General features: G+C 51.3%; 2 protein-coding genes across 4 annotated transcripts; one reads left to right on the top strand and one right to left on the bottom strand.

Moving 5' to 3' along the window:
• Window positions 1-771: 771 nt before the first annotated feature.
• POLL (DNA polymerase lambda) lies at window positions 772-13,754 on the bottom strand. 3 transcript variants are annotated; one of them, XM_052799203.1, is made up of 9 exons: window positions 13,725-13,754; window positions 11,975-12,118; window positions 11,406-11,703; window positions 10,578-10,746; window positions 7,161-7,484; window positions 6,371-6,544; window positions 5,305-5,433; window positions 3,107-3,275; window positions 772-2,719 (listed from the first exon to the last, which is right to left on the bottom strand). In XM_052799203.1, the coding sequence occupies exons 2-9, from the start codon at window positions 12,087-12,089 to the stop codon at window positions 2,355-2,357; spliced, it is 1,743 nt and encodes a 580-aa protein (XP_052655163.1). In that variant the 5' UTR covers window positions 12,090-12,118; window positions 13,725-13,754; the 3' UTR covers window positions 772-2,354. The 3 variants fall into 3 exon arrangements, with proteins under 3 accessions (XP_052655163.1, XP_052655162.1, XP_052655164.1); XM_052799202.1 differs by lacking the exon at window positions 13,725-13,754 and adding an exon at window positions 12,937-13,160; XM_052799204.1 differs by lacking the exon at window positions 13,725-13,754 and adding an exon at window positions 12,937-13,160 and having other exon boundaries at window positions 11,406-11,700.
• Window positions 13,755-13,777: 23 nt separating this feature from the next.
• On the top strand, window positions 13,778-21,486 carry DPCD (deleted in primary ciliary dyskinesia homolog (mouse)). Its single transcript, XM_052799201.1, has 6 exons — window positions 13,778-13,875; window positions 14,132-14,212; window positions 14,893-15,017; window positions 15,844-15,977; window positions 20,007-20,109; window positions 21,284-21,486. Exons 1-6 carry the CDS (start codon window positions 13,812-13,814, stop codon window positions 21,386-21,388), a joined length of 612 nt encoding a protein of 203 aa, XP_052655161.1. The 5' UTR covers window positions 13,778-13,811; the 3' UTR covers window positions 21,389-21,486.
• The last annotated feature ends 219 nt before the right edge of the window (window positions 21,487-21,705 follow it).

Genomic DNA, 21,705 nt, shown 5'->3' with positions numbered 1-21,705 from the left:
CAGGACTATTCCCAGCCCTGGACAAGGCCAGCTGTGGCCCTGCCCAGCCAAGCCTGGCTGACCCCAAGGTGGGGATCCCTCCTCTCTGGGGCTGGTCCCTGGGCTGCACAGCCCTCCTGGGGAGAGAATGCTGCCCCTGGACCTCCCAGGCCCTGGTTTGGGGCTGACTCCCCTTTGTGCTCCCAAATAACCCAGCCCAGTCCTCACTAGCTCTGCCCCAGCCTCTGTCCCTCTCCAGCTTCTCTATCTCCCTTTTGAGCCAATCGTTCTTGCTGCTTATCTCCATGTGCTCCCTTGGCTTCCAGGCTGCTCAGATTCCCCTTAGACAACCAAAGCATTTCCATGCTCAGGAGACTGTTCGAGGCACAAAACAGGAGACAGAGCAGCAGCCAACTCCCATATACCCTACTGTTTGATGAAATATGGAAAAGCTGACAGCAATCCCTTCCTGACTCCACACCTGAAGTAAGAGCTCAGCCCAAGGCTCAGATCTCAGGAATTGCTCCTTCCTCTGGGCACGGCCAGCCCCAGCTCAGCCACATGGCCAGCTGGATGCTGGGACAGAGCCAGGTCCCGCTCTGCCATGGGAGGATGGTGGCCAGCAACTCCCTGCCCTGAGAGCCAGAATTGGTGATCCAACAGTGTGAAGGTCTCCACTGCCTTCTCCCTGCCTGTACTGAAACCAGGGAAATGGGCCAGCACAGGAGGGGTTCCTGCTCAGCTAGAGGGAAGGGTGCCAACAGTTGCAGGGCAGAGAGCAAAAAGAAGAGATGCAAAGGAAAAAGATAGAAGGGTTTTATTGTACTTCAAATCTCAAAGCACCAAGACATACCAGAAGACATTCATTTCCATTAGGTGTTCAGTAGAAAGGCTGGGCTGACAAATGACACTGCCGGGGTCAAGGCCTCCCCAGCAAACACCCCAGCCCCACTACTGGTGCCCAGCAGCCATGGCTGACACTGCAGCAAGAAACTGTGCAAACCCACCAGGCTTAATGCCCTTGTGCCTGCCCTGGCAGCAAACACGCAGCTTGTCACTGCATGTGATGAAGACACAGCAGAGTGCAGAGTGGGGGTGGCTGGGTGCCCCACAAGACAAGGGAGCAGGAGGCCAGGTGAGGCCCAGGGACCGCCCAGAGGGAGCCCTGGGGTCCTGGCACAGAAACGCCCACCATGGCATTCCTGGCAGCTGATGCTGCAGAGCAGCACCTCTGCCAGGAGGAACCACCGCAATACCTGTAACAGGGACAGAGCACTGAAAGTCTCTGGAACTTCATCTCCCGAATATTAAATAGTTGACGTTTCCCAAGAAATAAAATTCACTCCCATGGAACTGACAGGGCCAGCCACATGTACACGCATACACAAACTCACACAAACACACTTTCTCTGATCAAAGACCAGATGACTCCATGGCTTACACACACACAAAATGGGAAAACTTTGCTTCGCCCAAATTAGAACTAAACTATCTCCTCGCATTTCTCTCTGCCTCCATGCCTTCTATGCACAAACATACAGCCCTGCTGGGTTACATTCAGTGCCATTACATTCAAATCCTTCCTGAGCATAGCTCCCTGAGCTGTGAGTTCCACTCCTCTCCTGCACTGAGAGGAAAGGAGCCCTCGGGGACAGACCAGGGGGATCACAGCTCTCTGTGCCAGAGGATCCTTGGCACATGACAGGCTGAGAGCAAGCAGGCACGGCTCATCGGGTCCCTACGCGTCCTTCAAGGCTTAGCTGGCACCAAGGGAAGCTGGTGGCAGTCACAGCAGCCCGTGCCGTGAGACCCATCAGAGGACACAAGTCAGCTCAGATGGAGGAAGGACACAGCAGCAGCACAGGGGAACCCTTTGTGATTCCCGCAGCAGCAGCTGCCAGTAGTAGTGAGAAGGGGGAAGGCCTGTTCCAGGGCCAAGCCAGACACCTGCTGCCTTCATGCATTGCTCAGGACAGAGATTTTGGAGTGTCTGTGCTCAGACACAGAGGAAGATGCATCCCACTTCCCCTGTTCCCAAGCACTGGGAGGGGCTGGATCACAGGGCTCTGCAGCCCAGCCTTCTGAAGCTTCCCTGGGGAGAGCAGGGCCAGGGTAGCTGATGGGCAGTGAGCCCTTTTGGTAGCCAGGGGCTGCCTGAGGCATCAGGCAATGCTTCCAGTGTGGTTCCAGCCCATGGCCTCTGCTGGGCGAAGCCACACAGCTCTGCCAGCAGCAGGGCCCCGTGCTTGCAAGGAGCCCCAGTTTGCTGGGATATGTTCCCCAGTTTGCAGTCAACAGAGCAGCGCAGGGGAAAGCAGCACCCTTCAAAATAGCAGCATGGCAGTGGGCCCAGGGTGCTGGGTGACAACCGGCTATCACCAGTCCCGTTCGGAGGGCTCCCGGTAAGGCAGCCCCAGCTGAATGAAGACATCTCTCTCAGTGGGAGTGGGCAGAGTATGACCAGAAGCCAACTTGACACCTCCAGGGCCTCGCACCACAGCCGAGCTGAGGGCATGCTCTGACAGGCTCATGCCCTTGGTCTTGGCCAGGGCCCGCATGGAGCGGTTGAAGTGAGCCGAGCCGGTGAAGTAGAGCAGGGCGCAGGCAAACTCACTGTAAGGCACCACGATGATGTCAAGCCGGCGGTGACGCTGGGCTTGCCCGGGGAGGCGGCACACCCCCAGGTACTTCTTCTGATCACCATTGTCCTCCTGACTCACCAGGTCATCCGTAAGGAAGCCTGGGGAGAGAGAACGGGCAGAGAGGAGCTGAATGGCAGAGACTGACACTCCCACCCTGAACTCCCCACTGTCCAGACAGCAGCTGAGGTGTCTCATAATGTGCTGTGGGACCCCAAGGACAACCAACCTCAGCCCTGATAGCCTCAGGCAGACAGGAGAAGCCACACTGAGCTCCAGCAATGCTCCCTCCTTAACACTGGCTGCGGAGCTGCCACTGGAGCAGGGCCAGGACCAGGGGCAGTACTCTTACGGACTTACAAGAAGTCCTGTCCTTGGGAAAAGTGATCACCTGCCCTTCAACGAGTACCATTCACCTCATCACCTCCTTGGCTTGGCCATGCTAAGAACAGCTTTGAGCAACATGTGCCAGCCCCCAGCCCTCTTACCGCTCCTGTGGAGGCTGTCGAGCAGCTTGCTGAACACCCCACGGTGAGACTGCCCATCTGGGTGAGTGACCAGCACATCCACGTCTCCACAGGTGGGCTTCCCCCGACGGTAGGAGCCGCATGCCACACATACGAGCCCAGGCTTCAGGGCCAGGGCAGCTTGTCTGACCTCCAAGAAGAGAAACAGGGGTGAGGAGTCAGACACCAGACTCTTCATGCCCTTTCCATCAAGGCAACAAAGGATCTTGTGCCTGCCTTGTGGACTGTCCTGCATCTCCAGTGTCTCCATACAGAGCAGACACTTGACAGGCATGACAAACTGCCCCACCAAGGAGGCTGGCCTGTTGTCAGGAGCCATGTGAGCCAGGGTGGCCTCCACCCAGTCCCGCAAATGCCCAGCACACTGCCACACAATACATGATCTACCATGGCGCTACCATCAGTCATCAGCTCTTGGAGGCACTGGGTTTGGACAAGCAGGAAGATGCAGCAGTGCTGAGGAAGCAAAGTATGGCACAAGCTGTCAGGGCCTTTGGTTTCTGAGACAGCAGGAGAGAAGAGGTTCTTCAGCTCTCCTGTGGGCCAGGAGGGCAAAGCTCACCAGCTCTGCCCACAAAGAGAATCAGTTCAACATGAGATGGTCACAGGTCCTGTTTCAGGTGCAGAGATGGGTTTATGGAGAGTCTCCCCAGCAGGACCCAAGACAGCAGAAAATCTGCAAGTGTCCCTTAGAGTCCACTCCTGCCAGGAGCTGTGCCTTTGCAGGAGAGCTAGGCTTCCTGACCCGGAAAAAACACAAATGTCCCAGCATTTTAGACTGAATGGATGCCAACAAGCTGCTGCCAGCAATCAGACACACATAATCAGAACTTCCCCTAATGCAGCCACCTCCAGGCTGGACCCCAGCTCCTGTTTTGTGCAGACAGTGCTAATTCTGATGGCTTCATTCATTAAATGCTTAAGAAAGGCTCCCAAGTCCTTGGACAGGAGTAAAGTATTCTTGGTGTGATTGTGCCAATCACCCTGCTGGCAGCAAATAATTAGGGGCTCAGCAATTCCCAGTGATGAGGTCATCTCAGAGGCTGGGGTTCAGGAAGGCAGTGTCCTTGCCCACAGCCCCTTGTCACTCTTGGGGATCATCCTTCATTAGCAAGAGATAAACCCATTAACCTTTGCCCCAGAGGTGCTCCAAGAAGCCACAATCCTTTCTCATGCGGAGCAAGCCCTCCTCTGGTGTCCTTGCCCCCCTTCTGGCTTTAAATGAAGATTTCTAGAGAACTCCTAGCCCCACCCGAGAGCCTAAAAGCTCCTCAGATCTCACTGTGACAGGCAGCACAGACAGTGACTAATCCCTCATTCTCTCTCCTGGGCCTGGATCAGAGGTGTGTGCGTGTGTATGGAGGGCAGCGCAGTAATCCCATCAAGACAACAATAGACCCACCCCCAAGAGCCAGCTCCTCGACCCAGCCTGCCTGGGAAAGGGACCACTCACCACCAAAATGGCTAATCCGGCACACGGGACTGACACCCCAGCAGGAGCCTGGCAGGAGTGTATTCTTCATGGCCAGGCCCTGTGGCCGAGTGACAGGGTCACGCTGGCTGCTGCTTCCATGGTGATCAGAGAGCACAGGGGTAGCAATGACAGTGTGTCCCCCAAGCTCTCTGCTCACATTAGGGTACACTGGCTTAGCACCCCATAATCCTGCAGTGCCATGGCGTACTAGAGCAAGCAGCACCCATCTGCAACCTGGATCCCCTTCACTTCCAGCAAGGATATCCATGCTCTGTCCTCCCACTGACAACCCAATCACAGGGTGCTCACAGCTTCCTTTCAATAAGCAGCACCAGGAAGACAGTTCAGGGGCCTCGGCTGAAAGGAGACATCTCAGAGAAGATGAGAGGCAGGAAAGAGGAGCTGGGAACCTGCTTATCCCACCATGCCACATGCAGCCTTTTTCAAAGTAGTGTGTAGAACTGACACCTGTGAAGTAGCTGCCTCCTCGCCAGGCACTCAAAATGAACCTTCCTACGGGGCAAAGTAGGTGCCTTGTGTGCCCATGCCCAAAAAGGGTCCCCCAAGCACTGACCCTGCTCAGAGGAGAGGCTGAAGAGCTCAGCTCTTCAGGAACATTTCCACAGCATGCGCCCTCTTGTCAGGACCCAACTCCACTCTGAGGGCCTGGGGCTGAGCTACTCACGGTCTGTTCTATTTCTGCAGCTTCCTCCCGAGGCATGCGCTCCAGGAAATCCGTGTAGTGCTTCAGTCCCACAGCTTGCTGGCTGGTGAGAGTTGCCTTGGTGCGGATATCATCCAGTGTCCGGAAACCCTAGTGCAGACCATGTGATGATATTCAAACACATACCGAGACTTTGCTCTTCAAATACTTTCAACCAAGATTCAGGGAGACTGTATTAAACCTGTCTCAAGTCCAGGCCAGTCACAGCTTCTGAGATCACATGTAGAGATCACTTAGGCAATCCCACTACCCACATACACCTCTTATCTCCACCCCACAACGACTCTGAATCTTAACTAAACCTGACAGAAGGCTACTGTTCTTCAGGCACTGTGTTCCTACAGCTTGAAGTAAAACAAGTAATGCAGGTAAAGGAACAACACCCAGCATATCCCAATGAGGGAAAACCTACAGCATGAACACAACCGTATTTTTAAGACAGCAAAGAATCTAGTCACAAACCAAACACTACATGAAACCAGGCTTCATTACCACTGTGCTCAGGAAACAAACTATTTTTAAAGAACAAACCCACCCAGTGGGCTGGGTTGCTCCTGTTGGCACAATTACTTCAACCTCATTTTTACAACTTCCACACAAGGTGGACAACTGCTCTGACAGCTACAGCAGCCAGCCGGGCCAACAGGCCAGCAACTGGATGAGGAACTTTCATGGCCAAGATGTCCTGGTTCAAGCCTGGCTCTTAGCAGTGTCATTGCTCTGAGCAGTGTGAGATGACCTCCAAGCAGTGATGCTAACAGAAAAGGCAGTTTGTCCACCACTCCCCCTATCACATATCTTTGTCCTCTACCCCCACCCAAACTCAAGTTTCAGCCAGGTGCACTCCATTCTCCCCAAACACACCCACAATGGGACCCAGCCTCATAGCTCCTCCCTTAAAACCAGATTCAAATCCCATCCATGGATATTGGCAATTGAGAAATATTTGTGAAAGCAATTCTCCTGCACTTGGCAGCAGTCTTCAAACCATAGTCTGAGAACCTCTTGTGTAAGGCACTAAACTTACCTGCCGGTACCACATCTGAGCTGTCTTGACCCCTGCTCCCCAGATGTGGGAAAACAACTCCAACACGGGCACACTCTCACTGATGTGATCCAGCTTGCGCAGGTGCCCACTCTCCAAGATCTCCAGGATCTTCTCTGCCATCCGCTTCCCAATCCCAGGGATTTTACAGGCTTCCTAGCAAGAAACCAGAGCTGCTACTGGAAAAGTAAAGATCACAGACAAGCTGGGGAGCTGCTACCCACTCAGAGCCTGGTTAGCCATTTGATCAGTGATTGGGAAGTGGCAGGACTAGATCTGCCTGATGGTCTCCTCTCTAGCCCAGGCTTACATAGGCTACATCGCTTCAATGCCAAGTGGAAAAGGACAAGCATGCAGAACAGGACTGAAACACTAACACTGTGTTAGCGTCTGGACTGTCACAATCAATAAGGCTCAGATCCAGTTAGTTTTATATATTATCTTGAATGGTGGCCAGCTGCTGATGCTCAAGAGGAAGGTGAAAATGTCCCTGCATTGTGCCTGGGCAAGGCATTTATCTCATGAGTGCTCAGACTGGGCACTAAAAGCCTCAGACTCCACTTTTCTGCTGTTCTGAAAACATTGCAGGTGGTCAATGAATCCCAGCTCACACTTGCTACACAACTTCCATCGAAGTCACCACACAGGAAGGAATTCCCAAGGCCTGAAGATAAGCTATTCCATGTAGAGAAAGAGGAAGGGATCTGGCTTATAACAGAGCTAGGATGCTGGGTCCATCTCCCTGCTCCACCACCCCAGGAAGGTGTTTTACCTGGTAGGAGGTGACTGGTTTGTGGTAGCTCTTGAGCGCGTTGATGGCTTTGGAGTAGCCCAGAGCTCTCCACTTGTCCCCCTGGACAGAATAGGCCTTTGCCAGCACTTCCAGCTTCTCTGTGATGCATTGGTTGTGATTCTCCTTCTTGCTGTTGGAGGACTGGGCACAAACCCACTTGCTGGCAGGCTGGGCCACTGTGGAAGTGTTGTCACTGGTCTCCTCTGATGATTTCACAGGGTAGCAGCCAGAAATCAATGCTTCCAGATCCCCCTGGGTAACACTAGCATCTTCTCCTTCACTGTCTTCATCAGCAGAGTCTTTCTTTAGGGAGAGGTAGAAAAGCAGCCATGTGACAATAAGTGCATGCCTCACATATGTCCCTTTGGCACAGGCTGCTCCTGAGAGTAGGAAGTCAGAACACTAACCAACCTCCAGGGCATGGAGTGCTCAAATTGCCATCTCTAGAAGTGGTTGGTTATATGCACACCATAGCTTTTCACGCCTCAAGATACACATGCACCCCTTGAAGCTACATGCATGTCTCACAAAGCACAGGAGACTAGAAACTTGCTGTCCACCTGTGATCCAAGCACACAGACACCTCCTATAGCCAAGCCCGAGACCTAACTGAGGTAAGACACTGGCTAAGTGAGCAACTGCTGCCGGCAGCATGGTATGACAATGTTGAAATCCCTGGCTGAGGGAGATCCTGACTCCCTACTCCCACTGGGAAACCTTTCACTGGTCTGGTGGCTGCATAGACACATCTCTCACATTCAGGCTCTGCACCTTCCAGCCCATGATGCAGATGACAGGAGACAGGCACTGAACTCTGTTTTCACATTACAGATACAAAATCGTAACAGGGTAGTAAATTACAACCCCCTCATTTTCCCCATGGCTATCTGCAAGAGAAAAGGGGGAGGAAGGAATGACACAAAGGACTCCACATTCCTCAGTGACAGAAGAAAGAACCAATGTATACATTTGCTGATACCCTCAGCATTAGGATGCCTCTGTGTAGACTTAAGAAACAATGAGCCTTGGCTTCAGGTAACGAACAAAAGGGAATAGAAGTGGGAAGCCACACAGAGGCTTTGTAGACTGCTTTGCTCACTGGGGTCCCCGTCTCTCCTGATGTATAAACACAGGAGTCCACAAGGATCCAAGAGCTTCTGTGCTGTGGAAGCAACCCTGAATGGCACAGGGTTGTTTGGGATCAGTCCAGCAATTACATGTGGCACTCAAGTCCTTTTGTGAGTTTCTGCAGAACGTCAGCCTAACTCAGAGCCATATCCTTACAACCTCTAGTTCTGCTGGCTAAGGAGGTCTGGAGACACAATTCCTGCATGATACAGAGCTGAAGTCTTTAGGCAGAAGAGGAAGAGTGTTTCCCTTTTGTAATCTTGTTTTACAACTCTGAAAAACTGGGTCAGACTAAAGCAGTTTTTTTTGCCTTGAAACACAACTCCCTTAAGACACTGTTCCCTCTAAGGGCAGCAAAGCCTCAGAGTGTTCAGATCAGTTAGTAAGCCCCTTAAAAGCATTTGAGCATGTTATCCAACCACAACGCAAAGAACTCAGCAGCTGGAACATGCAGTCTCGGCCAGCAGTGTCACACAGGTGAAACAGCACATAAATCCCTGACTCTCTACACTTTGCCAACAAAGCTGATGGACTCTTTACAACCATACGTGCAAAACCAACCAGCCCCATTAGCTTCTAAGATACTCCAGGATCCTACAGCAGCTGACTTGCTAGAGCTGGGTAAGCCTGCAATATGCATGGTTTGTCTGGATCACAGCCAGGATAGCAGTTGAAGCCCAGTAGCTGAGGCAATACACCACTTGAGAGAGGCAGGCAGCCTGCAGTAACAGCCCCAGGGTCCAGGCAGTGAATAACTGGCACCGCTTGCAAAGGCTGCCTTGCAGAAACCTACTGTATCCAGATGCCAGTCACAAAGTGGTCGCTACAGTCTGACTGGTAACAAGGTTTCCTCACAGGAGTTCACATCCAAATGCAGAAATCCCAGACCAGCCCCTGTTCGGTATGATACACTAGCACACTCATCATCTCCTAGAAAAATAACATCCACCCAAGCTAGAAAAGACTCTGTGCTTAAATGGAGACTACTTGTAAGCTGAGATTTCAGCTTCAGCTTTACTGTTGTAGCTGAGTCTTAAAAGTGGTTGGTACTGTCTTTACAGCATATCCCGCAGGTTCTCTTCTCCTCCCCAGACTCACATAGTCCAAAGCTTGGGACAAGGGATTTTACTGAAGTGTCTACAAATATTGCTTTTGTGCACATACTGACAGAAAATATCATTGCTTGAGGAGATTTAAAAGAAAAAAAGGTAATAAGGCATCAGACTCTAGCAGCTGTCTGACAACCCAAAGTAAATGTGAGCAGAAAGCAGGGCAGATACCCCAGCATCTGTAACAGTACAAAAGATCATTTCTCCCATTAAGTGTGAGATTTGTTAATAACAATTCCCACTAAATTAGAGTTACAAGAAATAGCAAAGATGGGGTAACTGCAAAGGTGATGCAGTTAAGAAGCAACCAACTCTGCCTATAGCACACTGGATACTAAGTCTGGGGAGAAAAGATTCCCCCCTACACATATTCAAAGGAAAGCCTAAAACAAAGCAGCCCTCAGTGGGCTGTCAGTTAGGGAGTAACTACAGGGTTTTATGAAACAAAATTTGGGACTGCGTTAGAAAACAGATGCCAGCATTACAAGGCAGCTGCTGCTCTAAGAGGTCTGGGGTAACTTTGCTACAGATAGATTTGAATGATGCCAATGCCCAAAAAGAATTCAGCAAACTTGAGCAAAAATACAGAGAAAGGAAAGAAAGCTAACAGCGGGTTGGAGAAGCTGACTCACAGCAGAGGCCGCTAATAACCCCACACAGATATTTTAAGCACACCACCACAATCGTTCAAGTGGCAACCTGATCCACTGCACATGTGTCTGAACAGGGTGCTTGCCAAAGAGTGGAGAACAGGTCAGTATGGCTCAGGCAGGAACACGGGATGAAATATCAGAGACAGCTTCCTGAAAGGGAGATATTCTCGGCCAGGGAATATTCCTCAAAAGGACACAGGGGAAACATGATCACCAGAATGAGCCTTGGCCTGATCAGAGCACCTGGACTGCTTCAGCTGTAAATGTTCTGATGGGGACAGGAATTTAAGGGGTCTTGTTTCTACTTTTAACATCTAAAAGGGACAAAGAGAAGCAGTAACCACGTCCACAGCCTGAGCCTGCCAGCACCAGCCCACTGAAACATCCAAATGCCTTCCCTTTGCTGAGAAAATCTGGCATTGTATCCCTACAGGGATGCTTGTAGCCAAGAAAAGCAACATACAGGATCTGCTCACAAGGAGAAGGGCCTGTGCGGGAAGACTCACCTCAGTCAGCTGCTGCTGTCCAAGGGTGCCTAGGCCTTGCCTTGAGGAATCCCCCACCTGTGCTTCAGTATTTGGTTTCACTGCTCCCTCCTCTGCTGGGGGCTGGATCTCTTCACTGCTGAGGACCTGCTGTTGCTGCTCTTTCTGCAGTTCTCCCTCCTTCAGGTACCTGCCATGGATCAGATGCCTTAGTATAGGAGAAGCAGGACTTCTCAGCCCCCAGAAGTTTGACTGAGAAATCCTTCTGTGTGTTTTGGGATGGAGCAAAAAACCCATATGAATTTTACCATCTCAGATCACAGATTAATTACTCTGGTTTTGGCTCAATTCCCCAATTTCCATCCACCTCTCTGACCTGCAACTTCCACTCCTATCTACCTCACTCTTAGACTCTTTCTCCAAAACTTTGCCAAAACATTTTGATCCTAACCTGTGGCTCCATTCCTTATTTCTTCTTGTGCCTAGTTGTCAATTCTCTCTCTACTTTTCATCTAGATTAAGTAAGGAACAGCATTTAATCCTCCACATTTTTAAAAGGAATCTTGTTATCACTGATGGATTAGGAACAGGTGCCTTTAGCACCTGTAGCAAGTGACAGAACTCCTGTGAGCACTTCTGGGCTCTATTCCATCTTTTGCTACCCCACAGAACGGTGACTGGTTACAAAGTCACTAAATTTCACAGTCTATATGAGAAAAAGTGACTCTGAGTCACGCCCACAGGAGCTGCAAGGAGTTGCAGTCTGAGATTTGAGTAGAGGTCAAATTTTTGTGTTCAGTTTAGGACAGAAGTGCTGTAGGGAGGAGTGACAGCGTGGCCTTTGCATACCTGCGAGGGATAAAGACAGCGTGCCCAGCAGTACTCAGCAGCTTCTGGTTTCTAATGCAAGCACTTAGCCAGGATGCCTTCACTAGCTGCAACCCTGAAGGTAGCTTGGTTAATTTAAGGAGCCGAAAGGCCCGATCACAGTCCATGTCTTCAGCCACAATGACGTGTGTCACCTCCAAGGAGAGCTGGCTGTGTACAACACCCCCATTCTGGACGATCTGCTTGTGGAAGATCTCCGCCCTGGCTTGGCCGATGCCAGCTTGTAACACATAGGCAGTGACTGGTTTCAGCCACTCTGCTGAGGAAAACACAGAGGCAGGAGCTCAGTGGCAAGAGAAACAGTGTCCCAAACCAACTGGGCTACATATCTCACATAGGACTTGATGGCACCAACAGTGGCAGGCATTCTTTGGGGGGCACCAGCTGGACACATCAAAGCAACTTGGCCATGGCCTCTACAGAAAACACGCCTGGGGGCTAGACTTTCCAGGCTTTGGGGAAATGGCACCTCCAGTTAACAAGCTGGGGTAGCAGTATTATGTTCCACATCATGGGCATGCAAGACTTACCCTCAGGTATCTCTGTTCCTTCCTCTTTTGGGATCTTTGGAGGGGCACTTTTCCCTGAGTCATCCCTCACCTTCTTCCTCTTGGGAAAGGCTTTGACAATCCCTCGTGGCTCCATAGGCCTGGTGGGAAGTTTAGCTGCAACTGCTGCATACCAGTGAGAAAGAGAGAGGTTGCTTAGAGTGTTGCACAATTACAACAACTTAGGGTTCACTCATTTTGCTTGCTGACTTTGTTGATTTGGGGTTTGGGTTTTTTTGTTGTTGCCTTCCAAAAACGCTTGCCCTGAGGGAGGCACCTGGAAACAAGAACTTCAGCCCACAAGGCCAGAAAAATTACAGTTAGAAACCACCAAAAAGCCACTTAAGAAGACCCTGCTCGAGTGTCTTAGAAACCACTAAACCTGGGTTCTTATAATAGACAGTATTCAACTACTTTAACATTTTGGATGTCCTTCCTACCCAGCCAACAGAAGCAACTTTATTTCCCAGACATTTCTTAAGCACATTCCCGTGAAGGGAGAGGAAACGCCTCTCCTGCCAGGGCTGAAATCCAGTCACAAACGAGAAGAGATAAAGCAGCTGATCAACACCAAGCGTTTCATACAGCCACAGGAGGAAAAGCCCCAACCTAGCTTCAGCTAGAAATAGCAAATTATTGAAGATTAACTAGCCAAGTCCAATACAGTGATCACTGTAGCATTACCATCACAAACCTTGCAAAGGCAAACTTTGGAGCTTTAACTAACGGCCCAGGCTACCAGGAAAGTTGGTCTTCCATAGCCCAAACAAAACCCCAAATCACTGTATATCCCAACCACCCCTTCCACGCAGCTGCAGTGTTAAGTCAACGCCAACTTGAAGGTTTCCTCTGTGCAGCACTTTGTATTTTGTTTAGAGGTGTCTCACACACAAACCAGCAAAAATCTATCACATTAAGCTTAGAAGAGCTGAAAATGGTCCCACCTGGCCGTGTCTTCTCCCTACGGTCACCTTCTCATCCAAGTGCTAAACACAATCCTCTGGAAGACCAACCCAGAGCTGGATTCAAGTCCTTGCTTCTACAGGGAAGAGTTCTGCTTCAGGGGAGAAGAAACCCTGCTACATTTCTAAAACTCAGCCTCACAGAAACGTTTCTGTTTGCAGGACATTTTCACCAAAAAAACCTCCGTCTGAAAACAGTAATACTTTCTATTTTCTATTATACAAAATATTCTATTTCTATTTCTATTATACAAAGAAAAAAAACCCCACCAAAAAGCCTCCAAGCTCCTAGGTGCCTAAGTCCTCTTCAGAACATGGAAGAGTGTTTTTCGAGATATTATTTTAAGTAACCTAAACCAAAACGCACGCCGGGCACCAAGCTTGCCTTGCCAGCACCCTCAGGCCACGAAGGCTTCGACGCCACCGACCCGGCTCGCCCCAGGGCGAGTGGCACCCAAAACCTCGGGAGCAGAAAACAATTCCCCTCAAACCTCGCGGCTGGGCCCGAGGACGCGGGAGCCGAGGACCAGGGGAGGAAGACGGGAGCCCCCGCCGCGCCCCGGCGGGGGATGGGGGGGGGCGGGGAGAGAGGCCGAGACCCTCCGCACCAGCGGGGGAGCGGCCGGAGCCCCCCACGAACCCAACTGCGAGGAGGGGAAGGACACCCCCCCCCAAACCAGACGGGGCGCGGGGGCTTCCCCGCAGCCGGGGGAGGGGGAGATGGGGACGGGGTGGGGGGGAGATGGGCCCGGCCGCGGGGCCGTTCTCACCTACGGGCCGGGGCCGGGGCGGCGGGAAGTGCTTCCGGGTGGCCGCCGGAAGTGTCCGCGTTGCCGTGGTGACGGGGCCCGGCCGCCATGGCGGTGCCGAGCTGGCTGGAGAGGCTGCGGGCTGCCAGCAAGACAGCGCTGGTGCAGGACGGTAACCGCGGTGGCGAGACGGGATAGCCCCCCCTCCTCCTTCCCCACGCCCCCCGACGTGTTTTGGGGTGACCCTGCAGCGAGCGGGCGGGGGCGGGGACGGAGCGCTCCCGGGGACGGCCCTGCACCGGGGACAGGGCCCCGGCAAAGGACACTGGGCCATCAACGCGGGGACACGGCCCCAGACAGCAGGACGGGGCCGTACAGCCAGGGATAGGTGTATTCCCATTTACCCTCACCACCTGCCTTGCCTCTAGGGAAGCGGAAGATCCACTACCTGTTCGAGGATGGGAAGGAGATGGCCGAAGAGTACGATGTGAAGACCGGTCAGTTAGTGAGTAAGTGGTGCTCTCAGCTGGCCCACAGCAGGCGTGGGTCAGGGCACAGCCGTGGCATGCATGGCAGCAAGTCTGCACTCGCAGGACTGGGGTGTTGGGAGGGACCTCGTGGTAGGGAATGAATCACCCCTAAATATTCTAGGAGATAAGCATGCCTGTAGCTGAATGTTGTAGGGACATAAGTATGGTTCAGTTTGGGCCAAGGCCCCTCTGACTTCCATGACGTAGCAGACCTTGCTTTAGCCCAGGATCTCTCCCAGACAGCTCTTCTGTCACAACAGACTTGGACGGACTAAATGGGATTGCCATCTTGCATAGCCAGGCACAGAGGCTGTAGCACATGCTGCGGTGAAATATGCTTTTTGGTGGCTTCTGCAACTGCAAACAAGCAAGGTGTCAGTTATGGCTCTTGTCCAAAACCACATCAGCTGCAGCATGGCATGTGTTGCAACCCCACCATGGCTTCAGCACCAAGTAGCAAAAAAGAGGCATGCTCAGTACAGAATTTCTGACTTCAGGAATAGGTCAGCTAACAGATCCACTCACACCAAAGTGGAAATGACTAGAATTAAGATACATATCTTCATATCATCTCAGTGTGCTGGGCAGCTTTGGCAGTCATGTGCTGGAGTTCTTCTTGTAGAGCAGAATAATGAAAACCCTTCTTCTCCCTTCCACAGGTAGAAAATGGCGAGAGAAGAACACCCTTGGGGGCTCCGGCAAGTGGCAGGTTGAAGTGGGAGAGCCAACCTCACCGCTCCTGGGAGCACTGGAGTTGGAGCTCATAAAGGAAAGCAGCTCCAATGTATGTAAGGGTCTGCAGGCATAACTGCACCTAAAACTACCTAGTCCTGTGCTTACAGCAGTAGCTGGTAGACTGCAGATCACTCAGCCCCAAGAGACAGCCTTAACCTGCCCAGCACTCTACTACATCACCAAGCTGCAGGGCTGGGTAGAAAGAAGGCACAGTGTAGGTTCTTTTGGGGTCTTCCAAGAGATTTGCAGTTTGCTTAAGTAGGGAAACTGTACTGCTGTGTTGGCCAACTACTATTCTGGCTTCCAAAAGAGTAGGCTGAAAGGAAGGCCAGTGCCAGGACAAGTCAGTGGGTGGAAAGCAGAGGCAATGACGATGAAAGGCCAACACAGGTAGTTCCTAGCAAGCTGCTCCTTAACATAGCACAGCCTGTTTCATCTTCACATCCCTCTAGCTTAGGGGGCAGAGGTTTTAGTCTCTCACCATCTTATCTACAGACCTGAAACACAAGCACAGCCCTGCACAGCAAATTGGGGCAGAGCCAGGACTGAATCCAGCAGGTCCCTAGGGTAGGCAGAGCTCAGTATTTGGTTGCCTGCGAGGAAGAGGCCTGGTTTCCCTGTAACTCTGTACTGCAAGACTTCCTCACTGAACACTTTTAGCCTCCTACAAGCAGGTCAGGCAGTGCCCTGGGTAAAGGCAGAGCAGTGCTAGCTCTAGGAAAGTGATGCCTAGGCAGTTTCTTGAGTTACTCCTGAATACTCCAGTGTGAAAGAGCTACTCCCGCATGGAGCCTCTCAAGGTAGTACAGGAAGAAGGGACAGGGAGGAGAGGAGACCGCTGGAGGGGCCTTGCTAAAGGTACTTGTTTGCTGTAGCCTGTCTTCATGAGGAAGGATACCCTGAGCAGCTTCCAGTGGCGGATCCGTAACCTGCCCTACCCCAAGGAGGTCTACAGCGTCTCCGTGGAGAAAGAGCAGCGCTGCTGTGTCATCCGGACCACCAACAAGAAGTCAGTAAGGACAGCACTGCCAGTGCTGATGGTCCCTCGGGGTGGGCTGGCGCAGAGGGCAGGGTAGTGATTGCACAAGGGGGTTGTCCTCTCTTCCCTTCTATCCCTAGCGTGCAAGGGCTGAGGGGCCCCACCTCGCAGCTGCATGTCTCCTGCTGTCCAATTTCCACTCCCAACTGCCCCAGGCATGTTTACAGTAGCACCCCTCAAACTTTGCACTGGCCCTTGCAAACTTACCTCACGGTTCCAGTAGCATGATGTTTGCTCTGTTCTTTCCCTGTCAAATGTTGCTCCCTTAGAAAAATACAGAGCCTTGCAGACCTTTTGAAGCTAGAGCATCCCATCTTCTCCCTCTGACACGATACTTTGATCTAGTCATTGTATCTCAGAACGCATGGAGATGCAGGATTCAACAGGTACAGCAAAGTCGTGGGCACCCAGGCAGACAAATATCCCTGCGTAAACCTGTCCTGTAGTCACAATGCCAATGATATGATCTGGAGGTAGCAAGAAAAAAAGGCAGACTGCATCTGGAAAAGAAACACCACAATATTCTGCCGAAAGAAATTTGAGATGGGAGGAAAAAAAAAGGAAAGGCTTTTAAGCATCATCTTATACTGTGTCACTACATGGCATCTCTCATGGGATGAGACACACACTGTGCCCCAAAGCTTTTACAGCCTCAGTGAGATAAGCCAGGATGAGCAGTAGTATTGGGAAGAGATAGCAAGGAGCAAGTATTAGAACAAGGGAGGATATTGGAAGATAAGTGAAAGCTATTTTCAAACTGGGATAATACACCAGTATGGAAAGCTGGGCAGGCTGCTCTCTGTTTGCCTTCCCTTCCCAACATTGCTGCAGAACAGAGAAGGGTCAGATTCATGGGTAAAATCAACCCCAGTGTTTCCCAATTTGCCCCCTGCCCTCTTTAAGCCGCTCTTTGTAGCTGGCTGTAGGTGGTGCTGTCGGCAAAGAACTGCTCCACTTTGGCTGCTGAACGCCTTTCAGATGGCAGAACCCGCACGTCTTCAGGCAAGGGTTTACCCCATCAGAGGCAGTAGCAAGGAGATGTTTGAGCTCTGCACATGAGCACACCTGGATGCTTAAAAACAGGAGGCGGCTAGACAGGAGGAAGGGGGCATCTGCCCCATGAAAGCAGCAAGCAATTACAGCTCTAATACAGAAAGATGCTGGCCTGAATCCACACAGAGGGTTTCACAGGAGAAGAGTGGCACTTTAGGAGGGAGACCTATGTAGCAAAGATGAATGAGGTTCCCATCAGCCACACGTGGATACACATGGAGCTAGGACAGGGAGGGAGTACATGAGCCTAAGTCCAATCACATACTATCATCACACACAGGCTTAACTATTCCCAATCCTAATAGTAGTGTGTATGTGAGAACTTCCTTGCCTGTGTAGGTGCTGTAAGGTTATAACGTACCACTGAGGCTTCACCCATGCCCTACCTGACTTCAAGTTTTTTGTACTACTCTCAGGAAAACACTAGAGTCCCGCACAAGCAGTTGATAACTGCACACTCATAGGCTAGTGTCAGAGAGGGTTGAAGGACCTGACAGTGGCTCATGGCCTGCATACGAAAGTTAAGGACTTTTGGAATTAAAGCTGAAAGCTGCCTCACTGGGGACAAGAACGACTTTGCTGTCAGTAGGGAGCAGGGACAGACTCCAGCACCAGAACACTTAGTACAGGCTCCAGGACATCTTACATCATTTCTCCTGGGTCTCAGCCAGGGCAAAGCACCACTCAGCAGCTAATTCCAAGATAGCAACAAAGGCATGGAGTCACAGAGAGAGTGTGCATCACTACGGGAAAGAAAGGAAGCCTCGGAGCCTCTCCAGACGTTGGAAGTCAGCCACGCTGCTTCTGAGCAAGAGAGCTGTGCTGACCACCAGCCAGAGGCACAGCAACAGGATGGGTTGCCAAGTCTCTACTGAGTAGCTCAGCTCTAAATTCTCAGCATACCAGTAGCAGTTTTCCTTACAGGCTGACAAAAAGTGGGTTTCCAGTAGGAAAATAATGGAGGTGACTTCACATATGCATTGTGGGTCTTGGGCCAGGACCCAGGCTCAGAGTGCAATACTGCCCTTGGCCATGGGGTGAGAGGCGAGGGCAGAGAATGTGCCTGCCTCAGCAGGGATAACCGCCCATCAGCTGCCTTCCCAGCCCAGCCAGGAGCTCTTCACTGCCACCAGTCACTCCCGTTCCCTCTGGCCACGGCAAGGGCTGCTCAAGTGGGATTTGCCTAAAACCTCTTGCTGTAAAATAAATCCATTAAACTAAACTTTAAAAACAAACCCAGAAAGCAACCTCCCCAAACACCAAACCTGATTCAATTATTGTAGTGAGAGGCAGTGGTAATGTTAGGAGGAGGAGGGGGTGGCCAGGCAGATCTTGTTTCCTTTGATCTTGTCACAGATTTTAGTTTGAGGCCAGCCAAAGCCATTCTTCTCCCCTTCTCCTTAGTCCTGGGGCAGCAGAATGCTGCTGTTTCATTGATGACTCCCAAGGCTCTTTGAAACAGTGGGTTTTTTTCTGTGTATTGCTTTTTTTTTTTTTTTTGTCTAATCGGTAAGAAGTTAACACTTCCTTAACATGTCTTTGTGTTCATCTAATCTCTGCTGTTTAACCTTTGACATCTCCCTTATTATCCATGTCTGCCACCTTTTCCAAATACCGACAGCACTGACAACACAGAACGGTTTGAGCCCTGCGGTAACAAGCTGCGTACATTCCTCCCACTGCACCAGGAGAGCCATTTGCCCTTTGTAGCTGTTTTCACCGTGACTTGGAAAATAAACTGCAATTTGGGCAGAGGTAGCTAGAGAGGCCAAGCCCCACACACAGCCAGCTGAATGGAGAACCACCCCTCATGGCATGCCAGCAGCCGCTGCCGGTTCCTGCTCTGCTCTGGGCACCTCAGTACCAACTAGAGGCTAATTCCTTGGAGGGGATTGCCCACAAGAGTGCTGGAAGAGATTAAGAACCCAACCATGCCTCTACACGGACATAGGACCACCAACTAATGTATTATTTGGCACAGGCACAGAGAGAAGTAGCAGATGCAGGCAAGCCATGCCAAGCAAGAAAGGTCTTAGGCAAACACAGACACAGGTCTACAAGGTTCTGGTCCCAAAGACTTCGGAAATCTCTTAGGTACCTAGACAGCTTATAACCCCTCCAGTTCTGAACCATATCCCCTTTCCTTCATACAGAGTAAAGCTCAAGGTTTGGTCAGTGGAGGGACACAGGCTGGATAGGGAGCTGGGCAAAATCTCCCTGTCCTCCGCTTGGATGTGACATGTGATCAGGATACTGGGATAGAGACCAGGGAAAGAACAACTAGGGGAGCTGGGAATGCAGAGGAGCACCACAGCCACCATGGGGGCTGCATGGAGATGCTGCAGAGCAGAGGCTTGGATGACTGTGGGCAGCTACACCTGGAGCTCTGTGCCCAGGGGTATGCCTGAGCACCACCATGCCACCAAAGCAGGAAGTTATCTAGGAAGCAGAGCAAGTGGCAAAAAACATGGGTTTAGGAAGGATTGCAACACAAAATGGTGCATCACTCAGGAAAGTGAGTCACAGGGCACAAGGGCTTTGACAGCTGTTTTGACAAGAGCTAATGGGAGTTGGTACTTAGAGGGAATGAGGGGCCATGAGCAGGAACAAAGACAAGGGACACCTCTTCATAGGGCAGAGTAGTCTGTCCCTAACCATGTCTGGCACTACTCAAGAGCAAGCTGGAGGGACCAAGCCTGCCTTCATACACCAAAGCCCTTCAGGACTTTGCCAGCTCTGATTTCCAGTTTGGAGGTTTGTTTCCAGTGCTCCTGCTAGCCTGGGGGCACCAGCAGGCACACAATATGGCACAGGGTCCTCCTGCCAACCCTGAGAGGTCTATTGTCCTCATCTACACCTTGTTGAACAGCACTCTGTAGCTCAGCACTGCTAGCATGGGAATAGGAACCCCACCTTCCTCGTTTCTGTCTCCTCTCTCATTTGTAGGTACTACAAGAAGTTCTCTATTCCTGACCTGGACCGATACCAGCTCCCCTTGGACACAGCTGCCCTGAGCTTCACCCATGCCAACAACACCCTGATCATCACGGTGAGGTTTTAGCCACGCAAAACAGCACTTTGCCCTTCTCTTTAAGTCCACAAAGAAGTTAAAATTCTTACATGTGGGGAAATGAGGCAGAGCAGGGAGATCTGCTGAGGGTCACTGATGAGTCCCCTGCTCTGTCACACAGTCAGTGGGAGTTTCAGATTACACTGGGCATGCTGACACTAGCCAGGACAGCCCAGGCCACAGGAGGGGCCCTTCTTGCTGCTCAAGGTGACTTGCAGGTGGAAGAGTGTCTATTGTGCCCTGTTTTCCATGTATCCCCCTCCCTCAGGCCTGAGCAAGCTTCCACTCTCAGTCACAGCAAGTTTCTCTTGCCTCAGAGCGTGAGTGTTAAAAGTCCAAGGACCTGCTGCGCTTAGACGTCTCACAGTCTTAAAAAATAAAATAAAAAAAAAAATATATCACCTGCTGCTTTGTGTTGGAGAGGACACACTTCCACGCACATGGTGGAAGTGAGAGACTAGCAAAATGGGCACTTGTTGCAAGGAGCAGAGGCAGACAAATGCCTTTGAGCAGCAGGTGCTCATCTTCTTAAATGTAGAAGTCAGCCACCCAGAGATCATCCCCTCCAAGGGAAACCTCGCAGCAGAGCTGGGGGTGCATGTGCAGAGGAAAATGGCCAAGAGGAGCAGCTTAAGTCCTTCTGAGCTTCTGTTTGCTATGGGCCAAACTCTTGCCAAAAAGCACCTGCATCCACCACTAAACTGCAGCTGGGCGAGGGGGCTCTGAGGGGAGGACAGAGGAACTGCAGCTCTTAATTCTCTGTCTGCCTTTTAAAAAATGCATATTGTATTTTTACAGATATATATATATATACACACACATATAAAAAACACACGTGAGCACACAACCAGCGAGCACACCAGGGATCTGCATGACACAGCTTGCCAGGATATTCCAGAGGGGTTGCTGGGGGCCAGGACTCCACATCCAACTGGAAAGTTTTACCTGCACTGTAAAAGACCCTCCAAGATTTTGGCAAGTGTCCTTAGTGTGATGGCACCATCTCTCCAAATGGGCTTTGGAAGTAGCTGGTAACAGAAGGGCACCCCTTGGCAGGAGGGTCCCAGCTGCACTGGTAGCACCTGGCCCCAGTTGGTCTGCTTAGAGCAGAGGCTGAACAGGAGTGCTAAGGGCTTTTCTCTCTGTCCTACAGTACCAGAAGCCGAAGGAGATCCTGGCTGCAGAAGAGCAGCTACAGAAGGAGCTGAAGAAGATAAAGGCAGCAAACAACGGGGATAGTGACTGTAAGACCCAGTAGGCAGTGGCTGCCAAGAGGCTGAAGTGGGGCGCAGGTCTCCAGCACAGGTTCACAGTATTTATTTTGCCTTTTCCAATAAAAATTAGTCCTGTTGTTAATAGAGACGCTTGGAGGAATCTTTGCAGGCCCAGGGAGACGCCAGGGCAGTCAGTCTCTTTACTGCCTGGTCTGCTGATTTACAGACATTTATGATCCTTCTACGAGTTGTGAGAAGCTGCAGCATGCAAAGGAAGCATGCTGCATCCACAGCCAGCAGCCTTTTCCCCATCCTCCATGAGCAGGAGCGACATGAAAGCTGGGTAGTTCCCCTTGGGAAT

The sequence above is a fragment of the Harpia harpyja genome, chromosome 10 (assembly GCF_026419915.1).
Source record: "Harpia harpyja isolate bHarHar1 chromosome 10, bHarHar1 primary haplotype, whole genome shotgun sequence".
Lineage (NCBI taxonomy): Eukaryota > Metazoa > Chordata > Aves > Accipitriformes > Accipitridae > Harpia > Harpia harpyja.
The sequence above is the reverse complement of the archived record's forward strand: the minus strand, read 5'-3'. Positions and strand labels throughout refer to the sequence as shown.

Excerpts from the sequence above, each read along its gene's own strand:
- DPCD (XM_052799201.1), top strand. The coding sequence starts at position 13,812 with ATGGCGGTGCCGAGCTGGCTGGAGAGGCTGCGGGCTGCCAGCAAGACA. Across the intron at positions 13,876-14,131 it reads GACAGCGCTGGTGCAGGACG|GGAAGCGGAAGATCCACTAC; the intron begins GTAACCGCGGTG and ends CCTTGCCTCTAG. Across the intron at positions 15,978-20,006 it reads ATCCGGACCACCAACAAGAA|GTACTACAAGAAGTTCTCTA; the intron begins GTCAGTAAGGAC and ends TCTCATTTGTAG.
- POLL (XM_052799203.1), bottom strand. The coding sequence starts at position 12,089 with ATGGAGCCACGAGGGATTGTCAAAGCCTTTCCCAAGAGGAAGAAGGTG. Across the intron at positions 7,485-10,577 it reads GACAGCAGCAGCTGACTGAG|AAAGACTCTGCTGATGAAGA; the intron begins GTGAGTCTTCCC and ends CTCTCCCTAAAG. Across the intron at positions 5,434-6,370 it reads CTCAGATGTGGTACCGGCAG|GGTTTCCGGACACTGGATGA; the intron begins GTAAGTTTAGTG and ends GGTCTGCACTAG.